Source organism: Gymnoscopelus microlampas, assembly GCF_963454915.1.
Source record: "Gymnoscopelus microlampas genome assembly, chromosome: 11".
NCBI lineage: Eukaryota > Metazoa > Chordata > Actinopteri > Myctophiformes > Myctophidae > Gymnoscopelus > Gymnoscopelus microlampas.
The window spans coordinates 19920091-19936772 of NC_139948.1; the positions used below are offsets into that span (position 1 = coordinate 19920091).

Consider the following 16682-nt stretch of genomic DNA (forward strand, 5'->3'; position numbering starts at 1 on the left):
TATAAATGTTAATGTACATTTAAATGTTCACAGTGATGATTAAAATGCACCTTTATAGGCAGATATTTATGGTAGTATGAGCCAGGAATATTAACAGCAGTTTTTCCACTCTTCCCTTTCAGGTGTCAGAAAGACCTGTGATTGGTTTGTGGCCAACTACGACATTGCTCGCACATAGAGCGATCAGACACTTGCTTGGGATGACAAACACCTGCATTCTTTTCTTACATTTCTGTAAAAAAATGTGTTGTTCTGTTTGGTTAAACAAGATCTTATCACTGTATGCAATGAAGTAAGACATGTTAATAGTTACATGTTGTAGAGTGTACATAATCCAGAGAATCCAGCAAAGATAAAAGTAAAATAAAGTTGTGAAACTGGAACACTATATAGTTGATAGCACAAAACAGGTTACAACTGCAATTCATTACTTCTTTCTGTGAATAAAACCTCATTTTAACCAACCTGTATGGTAGAGTATGTCAATACACACAACTGCTGTGGTTGTATTTGGTCTCCTTGCACATTTATTGAGCAAAGACGATGTTTATCATTTAGAGAAATGCCGATACCTTGCGCTTGTGCAGTGATAGTAATTACTAACCAAAACTTAGCATAGCAGTGGGTTGTCTTCAATATACAACAAAGAACTTTAAAGTTATAGTCTAATAGGGGTGAACAAAACTATTATACACTTGAGAATTGCTGAATGAGCTTTACTGGTATAGGCAATATATGATAAATACAAATGCAGATCCCAATGCTAATTGCATAAAAAAGTAATCACAATACTGAATCATAACCACTGTATCGGGATACTTATCGGCAGAATATTGCCAATACACAGCCGTAGATATAGGTTTTAAAACAGTTTCTTGGCTATATGAGCAAGTGTTTTCTTTACTAAGAAAAACCCTTAATGGAGAAAAAGGGACAGAAAACACCCAATAAGTAACATATTTTAATTTTTTATTAGAAAACTAGTCAAATAATCAGAAGGAAAAAAAACAAAAAACGTTTCTACCATTTAAATGTTGCCCATTTTAAGAGAGTCTGTTAGAACGGCGTACACACAAACACACCTCTTTTAGTGTTTATGTGAGGAGTGTAGCGCACAGGGCTGGGTGAAGACTACTAATTAACACTGGTTCCTTCTTCCCAACACATTTTCTTTAATCTCACACTTGTTTTTACTTTCCTCCTTGCTGGGGGTCGCTCTCAGCCTCTCATCTTCAAACCTCTCCCGTCTACAACGCACCCCTCTCCACCGGTCACTCGGTCAGGTAGAAGTGCATTTTGTCGTTGACGTTCTTGCGCTCGGGGTTGAGGCGCTTTAGGATCTGCGCCAGCACGTTGACCGTCTGCTCGCTGCTCAGGCCTGTGCGCTTCGTCTGGAACTTCTTCAGCAGGTCCTTGGTGGTCATGGGTTTGCGGATCAGGTAACGACGTACCGCCTCCTCCGTCAGCTGTACGTCACTGTGGGGACGGGATGAGGAGGTGGTGATGAACGCAGGGAGAATTGCGGTTTGATTTATACAAGGGGTCACAGGGGGAGCAGGGGATGGGATATGTAGATTAACCACTTAAAGTCGTATACACGGTACTTAGTTGACCAGGGTCCCCCAGGGCTATATATTTGGTCCGCTTATTTTTTTCCCCCTCTAGACCAAATCACTTATAGCCTAAAATAGACGATTTACAATCTCTGGGTTGTGATAAATTGTGAACTTCTGCTATTTCCGCAGAAAGTTTGCCCCAGAATAGGGACACTAAGGTTCATGTGCTTAAAAATGGCACACCAGTCCAGAAACCATGTGTGTCAAGATCTGTATTAAACTATGACACACCAGTGGCATATTTGCAGTTGGGCTGGTAAATGAAAACAACGAACGCTACATTTCTTACCCCAAACAATACCCACCGATTCCGTTTATCTCGAAACTCAAATATGAACATCTTTTTTTGGACATTTGTGACCCAGTACAGTGGTTTGAGACACAGTCAGCTGTCAAATCGATAGAAACTCGATAGATGCAACCTAATACAAATATTGTCCACTGTTACTTACATCACATACTTTTCACAAAATACTGCCGTGCTTAGAAAATAGATCCCAAAGATCAGTGTGGTCTAATGCATACCAAACTGAGAGTCCTTGAAATTCAAAAGTCAGACCCCCATAACTTTGAGAGTGTATAAATGTAACCAAACCGACCTTTAAGGGTCCACTTGGTTTCTTTGAGAACTAACTGGCCTATACTAGAACATAAATAAACAAACAAACATACTAAGTTTATCAACCACATGACTGGTATCCTAATCCTATATTTCTAACCTTCTGATCATCATTTCTAAGCAATGGCCAAATGTATAATGTACAGTGTGTATACTGCACTGTTTAGTTTTGTTCCAAGGATACTGTAAGTAACGTCATTGACATCATACGGAAGTTCACTTCCTTATGGCTTTCAACCACAACGTTAGCAACACGACGCACTAACAAAGTGTAACCTGACCTGTTTAACACAACGCAACATGAATCATGAAAGCGAAGCTATACGCTCACCAAAACACTAGCCTCGCATCACCAGGCGTTCATATTTGTTCAAATCTTTAGCAAGTTGTGTGTTCTTTCTGTTGCTAGCAGCCAGTGCAAGAATACTGTTGTATACAAACACAAAAGCACATGGATACTGATGGGCGGGGTTTAGGAGGGTGAAACCGGGGATGGCGGAGAACAATGGGGCCAATGACCAACCAAAACCACTCACGCAAGTCCCTGCATGTTAATGTCACTCTCTGCCCACACAAGACAGGCAGAAAACACACAAACAGCTGTTTTGTAATGTAATTTAAACTACTTAATGACTCTTAAGAGTAAGACGGCTATCTGTTGGAATAAAAACTTTCTTCAACATTCAAAATGTGTTCAAAACGATTGTACGATGTATTAAGCTCTTTTGTGGCTTTTCATTACCCGTGAATTGTGTCCAATCTGTTGGAAAGGGACACGTTTGATTTGGTTTGATTTGTCAGTTACGTCGACTAACTTATTTGGCTGTAAAGTGTCTGAAGTGGAATTAATACACCATAACCCTTTAAGACCTGAGGCCGATTCTACAAATGCCTTCTAAATCAGTAGTTCTCACACTTTCAAGATTTTAACACACACTGCAGCAGACGTCTAGGACTAGGGGAGTTCACAGAGAATGGCCAGTGTGCTTTGTTTGAATACATTTGCAAATGTATTCAAATGTGTGGTGGCCTTGGGAAGCAAGGTGACAAACGAACAAAGATATGCAAAATGGAGAGAGAGAAAGACAGAATGTACAACATAAGTTGTGTGTGTGTGTTGTTTACCTAGTGCTGGGGGTTGATTTGCCAGAAGCGGGCTGGGGCGTGCTCTTCCCAGAGGCAGCAGGACTCTGACTGTTGGGCTCCATCTTCAGCCTCTTGGCGGCCGGCGAGTCAGTGGCGCCACTTGGAGGCTGTCTCTTACCTGGTGAGGATGAGGAGGAGGGAGGGGTTAACGTCAAGAGACAAGTTATTAACAATCACAGACCTCAGAGGAAAAAACTCTGACCTAATCACATCATCTAAATGTTTGCAGCACACACGGTGTTAATATATCTCTGAGATTGTACAAATTTAACCAAATGGACCCTTTTCGGTCCATTTAGTTGCATTTGTACACTCTAATAGAGATTATACTGTGTAGTAGGTAAAAATACTTTTTGCACCGGCATGGTTGACATTAATTCATTAAGAGGTGTTTTATGACATGTCTTGTTGCCCTAGAGAGTGGCTGTTCCGGCAACTTTAGTTGTAGACTTTCCCCTTGAGAAATAACAGTGTTCTAAATCAAGCATTTGTTCCCACAAGTGGCTACCCTCGGCAGTGGCTCGGGGGGTAGAGTGGCCGGGTAGAGTGAACTGGAAACCGCAAGGTTCCCAGTTCGATCCGGGGCTGGGGGGCTCCCCCAGAGTTAGTGTCGAAGTGTCCTTGAGCAAGACGCTGAACCCTTAATTGCTCCCGATGAGCAGGTTGGTGCCTTGCATGGTTTCCTCCGCATGGTTTCCTCCTCCGTGTATGAATGTGTGTGTGAATGGGTGAATGTAATGCAGAATCTATGTAAAGCGCTTTGTATAAAAGCGCTATATAAATGCACCATTTACCATTTACAAACGAGTCTGCGCTAACGCAGTCTCGCTGAAGTTCGGTCAGCCCTGGCTAAAACAACCATTGCAGACTTTTGATCGCATCCACAATCACTACAACAGTGTCCGGCTCCTAGTTCATATAATGTTAGCACGTTTGGAACCTCCCTCTCCACGATAGCTCCGAGATGAGGTCCCGGCAGAGGTAGAGTCCGTCCAAATGTAAAGGTAGTCCCAGACACCTACAGATGTTTGAGATTTTTGAGATTTTTTACGACGGGATTGAAAAAGCGGTTTAAACCGCTTATTTAGTCAGACTGTTCCATGTTTTCCCAACCCGGAAAACCCCCCAACGGCAGGTGCCAGTACTGCTCCCGATTCATCTACAATGGGAAAACATGGCACAGTCTGACTAAATAAAATACGTGGTTTAAACCTTTTTTCAACCACGTCCTAAAAATGTAACTTTCTCTGAAAAATCTGTAGGTGTCTGGGACTACCTTTACTTTTTGGATACGATGTTGCGAAAAAGGTGATCTTCACTGCAGTACTGCGTACTCCACTGCACCTCTGCTGGGACGCGGTGCAGCAGGACCTCTTCTCGGAGCTATTGTGGAGAGTGAGGTTCCAAACAGGGCTAATATGGTGTGTGCATTTGAGTGAGCGAGGAACTGTCAGCACCTTGCTCCAACTTGCTGGCAGCGGCACGCAGTGTGCTGGATGTGGAGGCGGCGTCTATGGATGGCGTCCCGGGGCGACTGCCGGTCTTAGAGCTGCCCCCGGAGCCGCGGCCACCTGCGCGCTTGGGAGGCGTGCGCTTCTTCTGAGAACCAGGAGGAGGAGCAGAGGAAGAGGAGGAGAAAAGAACGGGTGTCAGCAGAAGAGGAATGTATCATACGTAATTTACGTACATAGATTTTTTTTTTAAGTTATGCTCCGTGGCATGATTCAAACATTTTCCAAAAATAGCAGAAATAGCAGATCTACCAGCTAGATCAGCTATTTCCGCTATTGGATCATTATTAAATATGTATATTTAAGTTATTTGTCAGATTTTACCTGTGCATTTTTTTATTACAAAGCCTAAAAAGGCAAATAGAAATGTTCATTCATATGTTCCAATCTTCAATGCCAAAAACAATTAAATCGTGGTGACAGCCCTAAACCCATCCCTATACTCACCACCATAAAGAGAGCAGAAGCCGACTCTCCTTCAATGTCGCTGTCATCTGAGCTGTCCGACTCTCCACTACTGTCTGCAAGGCAACACACAAAAGACAGATTTATACTTTGGTGCTCCTGTGTCGCACGCCAAAAAATAGCAAGCCTGTAGACGTGCCATTGCCGTAGTCGTGAAGGGTGTAAAATGAAGCAAAAGGTCTTCTCAGAAAACGGAACGGCAGCACGGCAATAAAACGTTGCTTAATTTACAACGTGCACACCTCACATTTATTAGGACCTTTGTCCACATCATCTGTTCTAGGCACAAGGTTATCAGTACCTTTCTTCTTTTTCTTCTCCCCCTGGACGGGCGTCTTCTTCCCCTCCTCTTCCTCCTCATCCTCTTTGCCTTCCTCTTCGTTCTGCTTCTCCTCCTCACTCTCTTCTTCGCTCTCGGAGGCCTCATCAATTCCTGCAGATAGTGTGTGTGTGTGTTTATAAAAGGTAGTAATCTGTGTCATTTTAGATTTGAGCTATAACCATTATTTTATACTTTGGCTATTCAAAAATAGCAGATCTACAAGCTCATAGCGCGGCACGAGTGTAATCAGGGAAGCCGATGCCTCCAACCCTAGTTGTAGTACGCACAGACACAAACTCTTGTGCAGGTATGAGGAGACATGTTCTGACCTTTGGGAACGTCCTCTCCTTTGTTAGGTTTGTTGGGTCCTTTCTCCGGCTCCTCCTCTGAACTGTATTTGGGGAGAACAAAGACAGATGCCTGTGTGTGCATGTATCCTGATATACGTATATTAAAAAACCTAAAAGGTCCATACAGAGTGTGTGTGTGATGTTACTGTCTTTTTAGGGATCAAAATCCCCCATGTGTATATTATAACCAGTACAAGTCAACCTAGTTTGTTGGTCCCCAAATTGGTAATTTCATGGTTAAGATCTTTAGAATTATAACAAGATTCAAGTTAGGCTTAGAGTTAAATTGTTTTGTGGTCAAGGTTAGAAAGGGTTAGTTTGGGCCAGCAGGTTAAGCAAAAAGCAAAATTATTAAGGTTGTGATATCCCCATAAGACAGTGTGTGTGTGTGTGTGTGTGTCTGTGTGTGTGTGTGTTCTGACCTGCTCTCATCTGACATGTAGTCGACCTCCAGGCCCTCATGGTCTCCATCGTCGCTGTCTTCCATGGCCTCGTTGTCGCTTCCCTTCCTCTTCTTCTTCTTCTTACCGGCCTTTCCCTTCCCCTCCTTCTCTTTCTTCACCTTGGACTTGCCCTCCCCATCTGGCCCAGGGTAGGTTGGTACAGATGGATGGATAGATGGATGGATGGATGTAAGGTTGTGTGAGGAGAGAGGGGAAAAGATGTGAAGGGAGATGCAAACAACAAGAAGTAAGACAGAGAGAGAAGTGACCGTGAAGAATGAATGAAAGATGGGGACAGAGAGAAAGAGGATGTTTAAATTAGAAAGGCAGAGAGATGTTGCAGAGTGGGAAAACCTACACAGTAAAAGTATGTTCATTTAACTCTTGAGTGTAAATATGGACCAATATTTCAGAGGACTAGGACTAAGCTTCAGAGAGAAGAAAGACACTTTGATACACCTGCCAAACAAACTTAATTCCCTCTACTCCTCAAGCAAATACAAGACACAGAACGTATATTACAGCTGCATAAAATGGCATGTTGCGCTGCCCTCAGTGCCCTGTATGTGTGTGTGTGTGTGTGTGTGTGTGTGTGTGTGTGTGTGTACTCTCCTCACCGTCTCCCATGCTGCTGTCGCTGTCGTCGCTGCTCATCTCCAGGTCCTCCTCCAGGTCGGTGATTCGCAGGTCGCCTCCGCTGCCGCCCTTCTTCTTCTTCTTTTTCTTGCCGCCCTTTTCCTCCTCGTCGTCGTCGTCGGCGCCGCGATCCGGGTCCCGCAGGCGTCGCTGCAGCATGATGCTGAAGTGGTTCACCACCTTGTTTCTCCTGTTGAGAACGTGCAACGTGTGTGTGTGTGTGTGTGTGTGTGTGTGTGTGTGTGTGCGTGTGTGAAACAAACAATTCACATCCAACGCCCCCCAAAGCACAGGAGTATGCACAGGCGCTCTCACACGCACAATAAAATATGGCCTACAGTTCCAGTCCTTTTCCATCATACTTTCAATCTCCTCTTTCCACCTCCTCGGTCCCATCCCTGCTCCTCCTTCAATGTGTAAACCCTCTGCATGTTTTACCAACAGCCCATACTCTTCCATGAACTTGTTAACTTTCTGCATGTTTTTGCCTACATTACCCGCTCCTCCTTAACCACTTGAACCCCAGCATGCCTATTCTAGGCGGAACAATCGGCCAAAATAGCCGATCTACAAGCTCAAACCGCGCCACATGTAAAAATGTAAAAACGTGTTTGAACTTGTAGATCGGCTATTTTTGTTGAATAGATTCGGAACTCAAGTCTGTTTAACCCATAAAGACCGGGAACGCATCTGTGTCATTTCTTTGGCCATTAAAAAAAATAGCAGATATACAAGCTTGTAGATCTGCTATTTTTTGAAAAATCGTGAAAATGTGTGAACTCTCTGCATATTTCGCTCACCTTCCCCACTCCTCCTCTGCCTCCTCGGCTGTGAGCGTGCGGTGCTTGGTTTGCGGTATGAAGTTGTACCAGCCATGGACGGGGAATGCCTCGAAGGCCCCGTCGGGACACTGAGTGAATATGTAGTAGGAGGCGTTCTCCGTCACGCCGCCCTTCTTTTGCCCTTTGAATCTGCCACACGCAAACACACACATTAGTGTTCATTTACTGGAGAGTGCACCCTTCCACTGAACCTTCCATTACCTAGACATGGCACACACTGCACACTGCCGCACCCACTGAAGTTTCGTGGTCCATGGAAAACCGTTAAAAATAATTCTAGCATGAGGCCTTATCCTTTCACCACCACTCCGCCAGCCACTCATCTAACAACAGGCATACAAACGGCAGCATTTCAACAAGACCAACAGCGTAAGAGTTTAACGCTGAGCCTTATTTACAAAACATTACGTGCCAGTTCGCAACTTTGTGTCGCAATGTTTTTAAAGCATTTTGACTGCTGCAAATGTAATCACTGAGGAATCCAAGTAAGAACAGCCAAATATGATTTTTAGGTAATCAATTAATAATAATAATCCCTTTATACTAAATAAAAATGTATCTTGTTGAGGGTTGTTTCATTTGGAAACTGTTGAAAATGCCATGCACAAGGAGAGAGAGAGTGGCTGGTTTCTTTCCACACTTTATACTTTCCTTGCCTATTATAGAGACTTAAGCTGGGTTCACACTACACAAGTTTTACAATCAAAGGATAATCTTATAAGATTCTCTTCTATAATCTTAAACATGCACGCACAATACAAGATTTTAAAATAATTGTGCATCTCTCACTACAGGATATGATTAAACCATGCATTTCCTCCATCTCAGCGGTCAGTGTCAAAAAGTATGTCATGGTTCCAGACACAGCTCTAGACAAAGCTTGTGATCCCATCAGACGCATTTCAGAAGCACCTCTCCGCTCTTCACTCTTGTAGACTAGACTTGTTTTCTCTGCTATTTTGGTCACGCGCGACCGTCCCATTTGTATCATACATATTTGATAATAATCTGGACGGACCTGATGAATGAGCGTGAGCAGATCGGGAGGTACCGTATAAGATTGATCTTTTTAACCCCTCAACACTACAGGATTCTCTCTGAGAAGATAATCGATTCTGATCAGCTTCGATCCAGGAACGCCCACCAATTGTCAGGAGGGACCCTGAATCGGGAGGTACCGTATAAGATTGATCTTTTTAACCCCTCAACACTACAGGATTCTCTCTGAGAAGATAATCGATTCTGATCAGCTTCGATCCAGGAACGCCCACCAATTGTCAGGAGGGACCCTGAATCTCCCCGATTATAATCCTGCAGTGAGAGTATGGCTTAAGGCTGTTCTCGGCTAAAGAAATTCTTAGCTGAGAAATTTGATTCCGTTATTTTATTGAAGCTTTACTTTTCTACATGAATTAGCACTGAAGGCCCTCTTTACATCTAGTGCACAGAAAATGTGCTTTCAGGAAAACTCACCATGGAAAAGATTTAATCATCTTCATATTGGTCAACTAAGACCAATCCATTCGATGAATCAGCTATTCTAAGGGGGAAGCCCTTGTAGAGCTTGTATGCAAACAAGAGAACACCGTGAAATGAAGTGAAGATGTTTCTGAGTTCTCCTACTTCTTGCCGGCCTTCCCGTTGACCTTGAGGATCCAGGGCTGGTCCTCGACCTTGAACTCGCGTGTCACCACGCCAAACTTCTTCCGGCGCGCCTCCTCCCGCTGCTTCTTGCCGAACTCGCTGCCAGCCGCACCGTCAGTGCTCTCCTCCTCACCGTACATCCGCCGAGCACTCAGGTCTCGCTCCATGCGGGCCTGGCGGGAGGGAGAGGGAAGATATGACAATGTTGTTTTTTATTTTTCATGTGAGCAGCGTCCAGGGAAGATGACTGTGTTTAGGAAAGGAAAGAACAGGCTGAACTGATGGTACACAATAAAATCGTCAGTGCTAATTTTACTGGCAGAGTCTGCCAATGCTTTTGGAGCGGTTTGTTGCCATTCGCGGATTTCTGCAAAACAAAACGCTCCATTCCCATTGAAAAGCATTGGCAGAATCCGCCCTCATGGGTAGAATTAAACTTTGGTGTGACCGCACCCTAAGGGTACATTTGGACTCTCTTCTGAGTTAAATAAACACAGAGCGATTTCACCGTGCAGACTACAATGTCTAAAATTCTAAAAAGTCTGACTTCTTCAAAGTTGATGGTAATATCATGGTGCATCTTTAATTATATGACTGACTAGGCTTGTAGCTTTAAAGATAGTCGTTCATCTTCTCAAATATAACATAGCAACAGGGTTATCGCAAGTATAGGATTAATGCAAGTAAATTCTTTAACTGAAATTTCCCCTTTAAAGACAAGATAACCGGGGGTGCCTGGAAGCTCAGCCAGTTAGGGCACACACAGCTCATGCTCCATTTGAGCATGAGGACCCAGGTTCGAATGCAACCCTTGTCTTATCTCACGTCTCTCCTTTCGGTCTCTTTACACTGGCCTATCTGAAATAAAAAATGCCAAAATGTATCTTAAAAAGAACAAGTGAAAGATAACCAAGAGTACACTTTATGTTCTTCAATATGGGGGAGAAACAAATGCACACCATGGCTGATACAGTGACTTACATCCTGTTACCCACTTAAGCCCTATACACTGCCATTTTGGAAAATTTGTATTACTATTTTTTCCCCTTTCATCGCCTATGACGTGCCTCAAATAGGGAGTCGGGACGCCAGGGTTAATGTGGTTAAGGTGGACCAGAGCCCCAGGGCAATATGACAGTTATGCATCCATGAGCAAGTTCACCTGTGTCCAGCTGGAACAGTTGACTTTGTCACCCGCATTGAATGCCATGATACTGTACTTCTTAGAGGTATTCCTGTAGGGAAGAAGACAAATGTGTGGGTGTACACGCAAAGAAACACACATTCATCTACCCCCCCCCCCCCCCCCCTAGTCTCGCGTGGCCAGACTGTTGCCTCCCACAATTTTCAAATGTTTCTGGTCATACAGTCTGGGACTCGGAAGCTCTGATCATGATTAGAATATAAACCGGATATGAAGCCTCCTCCCCACTTCCGTTTCGTCTTTACAGTCGCGCAAATTTATCCTAATATAAATACAAATCATCTAAGTATATTTAGTTTGCTGCTTAGCAGAAATGGAAATAAAATTAAAAAAAATTAAAGATATTTTAAAATATATTTTCGTGAACGGAAGTGCCAGCTTCCTCTCTCGGATTTCGGGAGTTGTAGTTCCAGACTCTATATAGCATTCAGAGATTGTGGAATAGTTGTCTGGCTACGCGAGACTACCCCCCCCCCCCCCCATTCATACACAGAACACACACTCGCTATTTAACCACTTAAGCCCTATACTTCGTCATAAGAAAAATAATTGCAGACCACCTATGTATCGCATTACATTGAAAAATTATAAATATTTTTTAATATCTGCCCAAAATGCAGTCGCCAAGGTTAACTACTTAAATCTAAACATAGTTGACCGGAGTCCCCCATGGTTTATACTGGGTCCCTCCTTTTTTCCCTCTACACTAAATATCCTCACCGGACATAGTCCTTCTTGAAGTTGCGACACATAGTAGATCTGCTATCCTCTGCGAATGTTCACCACCCGAATAGGGATACTAGGGGTTCATGTTGGTTAATAGTAATGCTGACAGAGAATAGTATATATGTTTTACATCTAAAAGATGTAAAAAAAAGAAATTTTATTCTATCTAATCTATTGTACATTATATTCCCTTGTTTAATGACATGCAAAAGAAATAACCTGTGCTTTTCTGGGTAGATAGACAGGTGGAGCGGTTATGTTTAAGTATCTGACCATTTGATTTCTAAAGCCTGGAATAGAAGGCAATCTCAGCTTCCTATGTAATAGATATTTTTGTTTTTATTTGCCCGTTTCTGTCGCTGGCTCTCCTAACATGATATTATGTTGTTTGGTGTGTCTTAAATGTGTATTTTAGATGGGTTTGTATTTAAGCCAATAGAAGCTGGGCTTCACTTGAAGCATGACATTTGAAGGAATAATAATCAATCATCATGACATACACAGCCACACACAACAAAGAACAGCATTGGCACACAAGAGAGGCATTTGACAAGACATTGTGGGCACAGACTTTGTAGTAGGATCTGCGTAGCCAGCAGGAGGACAGGTCATTGTTACTCACTTGGGGACTCGTACAGTGTATTCAGTAGCTGAAGAACTGCTACTCCCCTGTAAGGCAACAACCCATCCAGAAGACAAGTCATTAGAACATGTGTTCAAAGAACTCTTATCAGCAGTTTTAGGGACATGCACTGTCCTCTTTCAAAAGTGATCATAGTCATACTCTTTCTAATGTGGTTGTACGTGGGGATGGGTATTGGCAAGAACCTCATGATACGAGACGCATCACGATACTTGGGTCACGATACGATTGTATCACGATATATTGCGATGCGATACATTGCGATATATATTGTAATATTTTGCAATTTATATTGAGATGAATCACTGGAAGGTGAACTAGCTATAGTACAGCGACATCTAGAGGAGCAGAATGTCACGACCGGACTTCTACCATTGGTTTCTATGCATGGGAACAGATTTTTTTTTCTCCAAAAGTATCGAGATACTATGGCCTGGAGTATCGATACAGTATTGGGAAATAAAATATTGCGATAATAATTGTACGCTTGTTTGGTGTTATGCTTTCCCAATACACACCAAACCCTTGTGTTGTATATGGTCGGTAGAGGTATAAAATAGAGTGAATATGATGGAATGATTGACAATATTGCACTTATTACACCCACACCCTAGACGTACCAGTGAAGCCATGGTTGGATGTGTATCTGTGTTCACAGCTTATCGGTGTGTTCACTCACTAGGTATCCTGTGGAAAAGACAAGCATTTACATGAATTGTTAACCCATTAACACCTGAGGACCCGATTCTACAATCAGTAGTTCTCAAACTTTTTCGTAATTCAAAATTAAAAACTTTTCAAACACTTTAAAAAAAAAAAGGCTTGCAGGGCGGCAAGGAGTGATGCGTTGTGAGCTTGTAGATCTGCTATTTCCACCATTTATTTATTTTTTGAAAATGTATGAAAAACTTGGAAACGATTATGCAAAAGATTATTCGATTATCTCTAATAATTAAGATTAGACGATTATGTAATAATTGTGACAGGCCTACTTTGCCCTAGCCCTAGAATGGCCGATATTATATGTATTCCATAAACAGCCAACATTCAATGCAATTTCTTGGAACTATTCATCTCGGCAGCGTTTACATTTTTCCACGCTTTGTGTAAAAGACACTCATGTCTGAATGTTCATTAAAGATAGACAGACAGACGGATAGATGGATAGATGGATAGATGGAATACAAAACACACAATAATTATTTGCTGAGACTATTAATCACAAGAACTTTTCATCAAATCCAATGTAATGTATTGAAAGCATAAAACAATTCGGCTTATTAGAAGCGACTTTGTACTTCTTTTTCTGTAAACTTGCTTGTAAATATTGGAAGTTGCTTGCTGCTGTTTTTTGGGCTTGTTTTAACATGCAGTTGCTTATTTAGGCTTGTTTCTAAATGTTTTCATTATTATTTAAACCAGTGGTTCTCAAATATTTTCATGAAAATGTTTCGTGCCAGGAGCACTTGTGTTGGAATGTTTCAAAAAATATATTTTTTTTCAAAAATAAATTTATTTTGGCAAGAGTTTATGAAAATAGCTGATCTACAAGCTCACAACACGTCACCGATAAAGCGATCATAATGTGGCCTATAGTTGGTTCTTTTGGGCTTGTTTTCCTAGACCTGGTTGCTTGTTTCCCTCACAAAATATGGCATCCATTTCAGTGTCTTTCCCCTGGCCTTGGTGTTGGGAGCTTAAAGATCATCGACGTGAACTAGAAAAAAAGGTTAACCTGGATACACCAGACTGTCTATTTCAGTGGTTCTCAACCAGTGGTCCGGGGACCACCAGTGCGGGGTTCCAGGTGGCCCCCATTTAAATGATGGGGAGTTGGTAGCCAAATGGACCATAATCTTTAACTCTTGAGAGTGTAACAAAAATGGAACCCTACGGGTGCGTTTGGTTTCATTTTACACTCTCTAGAGTTAAATTATTGTTAAACATCTGCATTACTTAATTTACCAGAGGTCTAGACATGTACATAATGTGGAACAATTGTTATTTTGATCAACGTTTGACTGTTATCTCTCCCACTGGCACGGTGCACCGAAATACAGCATGGAATTGTGGACAAAATCTTATCCAACGATAACAAAATATTCTAAGTTTTGGGTCTGAGAGGCTAAATCTCATCAAACGGTGGTCCGTGGCTCAAATGCCGAATAAATAATGGACCTTGATATGAAAAGGGTTGACAACCACTGAGCTAATCGACGTGATCTAGATACATTGGACTGTCTATTTGAACTGCACGCACTATTTATCAAATTAGGGAAACTGCATAATATGGCAAAAAACAACAGCATATAAGACAGCATAAGTGAAAAGAAAACCCCTTTGTACTCACAGACAGACAACAACCGTTGATACACCGGCCAGTGTGGGACCAAATTGCTGGATGCACACACGTGTCCGCCTAACTTAACTGTTCGGCTGGGAACATCGGCCGTAAACAATGGTTCCTGGCTCGTTGACGTATCATCCTCTCCATCTCCTGTCACCTTTCAGGCTTCAATGCAACAGAAATGTGTTTTGTGGTCTGACTCTGGATGTGTCGTGAGAATTCAGTGAAACTTCACAGGGGGATGTATCTACTTGATAAACCCAGTGTCATAGCTAAACAGACCAAACACATTTTAATACAATAGGAAATAAAAACATAACAAAAGATAAGTAAAAGAAGATGCAGTGATGCACAATTAGAATATTATGCAACAAATTATCCATTCATATTAGGCACAATATTGCAAGCATGTTATTGGCTCTGTCCATGAGAGAGTTTGTCTTTGAGCACGTTTCCCGACACAAGGGTGTGTTCAGCTTTACAAGACACAATTGTTGGGGTTGCCTGGATGAGCTTGTCATTAAGGTATCATCCAGGGTCAATGTCATCACATACAATAGCATGAGATGGGATATAATTCCTAGATTTTGAACAGGGCTGTATAATTAATAATGAATAGCAAAATACTGAAATGGCAGTATTAATTCAATTTTCAAATCACACAAGCCTGCAATTTTATACAATGCAAAAGTAAAAATGTGTAAGATAGCTTCTTCAAATGGTAAAATGCTGTTGTTGTTTTTACTCTAAAGACTCTAAAGAGTCCAATTAAGTCTGTCCTCCAGTGTATCACTTTGGGTAGTCATCTAATTTGATTGTTATCAAAGTATATTTTTACTGTATGAATGTATATAGCTCACAATTAGGTGCTTTAGTATAGAGCACTTACGAGAGCACTTACTATACATATAGTAGAGTCTATGCAATGCATAATAATACATGCAAAAAAACATCTTCTCAATGACAGGACATGCATACAGAAAGAAATGTTTCATTCAGCTGATTTACTCAGCCTTACCCCACCACCACTCCCTAGAAGAAGATCAGAAAAAGATCATGATGCAGCCATAACCATTCCTTCAAGTTCACATTTACAGTATTTACCATATTAATATCCCATAAAATGAAATGTTGCATACGGACGTTAGTAGGCCTATTGTAGTGTGCTTGTGACAATAAAAGACTTGAGGTCCTTACCTGTCATTCACTTCAGAGGTGGTTTAGGGACCCATCTCTCTGCTCCCTCCCCTTGTCTTGCCATGTTCTGTAAGTTTTGCTTATCAATTTGAGCCTGTGGATTTGCATTGTATTTTTGCATTCACCTTAAACCCTCTAAAAACATTTTTTGGATGCTGTGCAAATCTCTAGTACACTGGTTTAGAGAGAGAGAAAGAGAGTGAAGTTTGATGTCATTAGGATTTGGAGAGTGATCTGTCATGATGCACTGTGCAGTGTCACTTCTCCTGGGTGAGTGGATTTTACTTATTTATGCTTAATATTAATCTGAAGGTTGCATGTATGTTGAGCTGAATGGCAAGGGGTTTCAACCCCCAAAACCAAAACAAAAAAACATATTGATAGTAGGCTACCGACATTGGTGTTTCAGTAGTTTATAAGATAACAATGAATTTTGTACAATGAGAAAAATGTAAAATGAATGAAACATAAATGCAATAACATCAGGAAAATTGGAAATATTTATTAGCATGAACTAAAAAAGGCAATTTTATTACAGCCAAAAATACACTAGGCATTTGCGTCATTCTCAACGCATGCCCACTCAAATATAAGTTTTACTCAGAAGTTAAGTTTTCCAAAATCAATGACGATGTATGTTTATGTACTCTACTGTCCATAATATTTAATCTTCTCTGTCCTCTTCAGGCTTACTTTTCATCCCTGGTTCTTCATCTCCTGGTATGTACAGTATGATATATGATGTTCATAAAATGAGAGCTGTATTTGTTCATTTTTGACAGCTCCATTTGTCTTCATTACACACAGGTCCCTGTGATGAGTACAGCAACATTTCTGAACCATGGAGGAACTTTGGCGTTAACGTTACCCAATTTGAGGGCTTCCCAATGAACGACACAGATCTAACTGACCAATGGTGGCGTTTCACAGGGATTGGGGGAGACCGAGTCACTGAAGATTGTAAAAGAGGG

General features: G+C 41.7%; 1 protein-coding gene across 1 annotated transcript; it reads right to left on the reverse strand.

The window, feature by feature from the left end:
• Window positions 1-948: 948 nt before the first annotated feature.
• gtf2f1 (general transcription factor IIF, polypeptide 1) lies at window positions 949-14574 on the reverse strand. Its single transcript, XM_084071288.1, has 14 exons — window positions 14518-14574; window positions 12788-12854; window positions 12147-12193; window positions 10757-10829; window positions 9574-9767; window positions 7909-8079; window positions 7090-7298; window positions 6452-6611; window positions 6009-6070; window positions 5659-5790; window positions 5340-5413; window positions 4839-4980; window positions 3361-3499; window positions 949-1476 (listed from the first exon to the last, which is right to left on the reverse strand). The coding sequence occupies exons 2-14, from the start codon at window positions 12797-12799 to the stop codon at window positions 1272-1274; spliced, it is 1620 nt and encodes a 539-aa protein (XP_083927414.1). The 5' UTR covers window positions 12800-12854; window positions 14518-14574; the 3' UTR covers window positions 949-1271.
• Between the last annotated feature and the right edge of the window lie 2108 nt (window positions 14575-16682).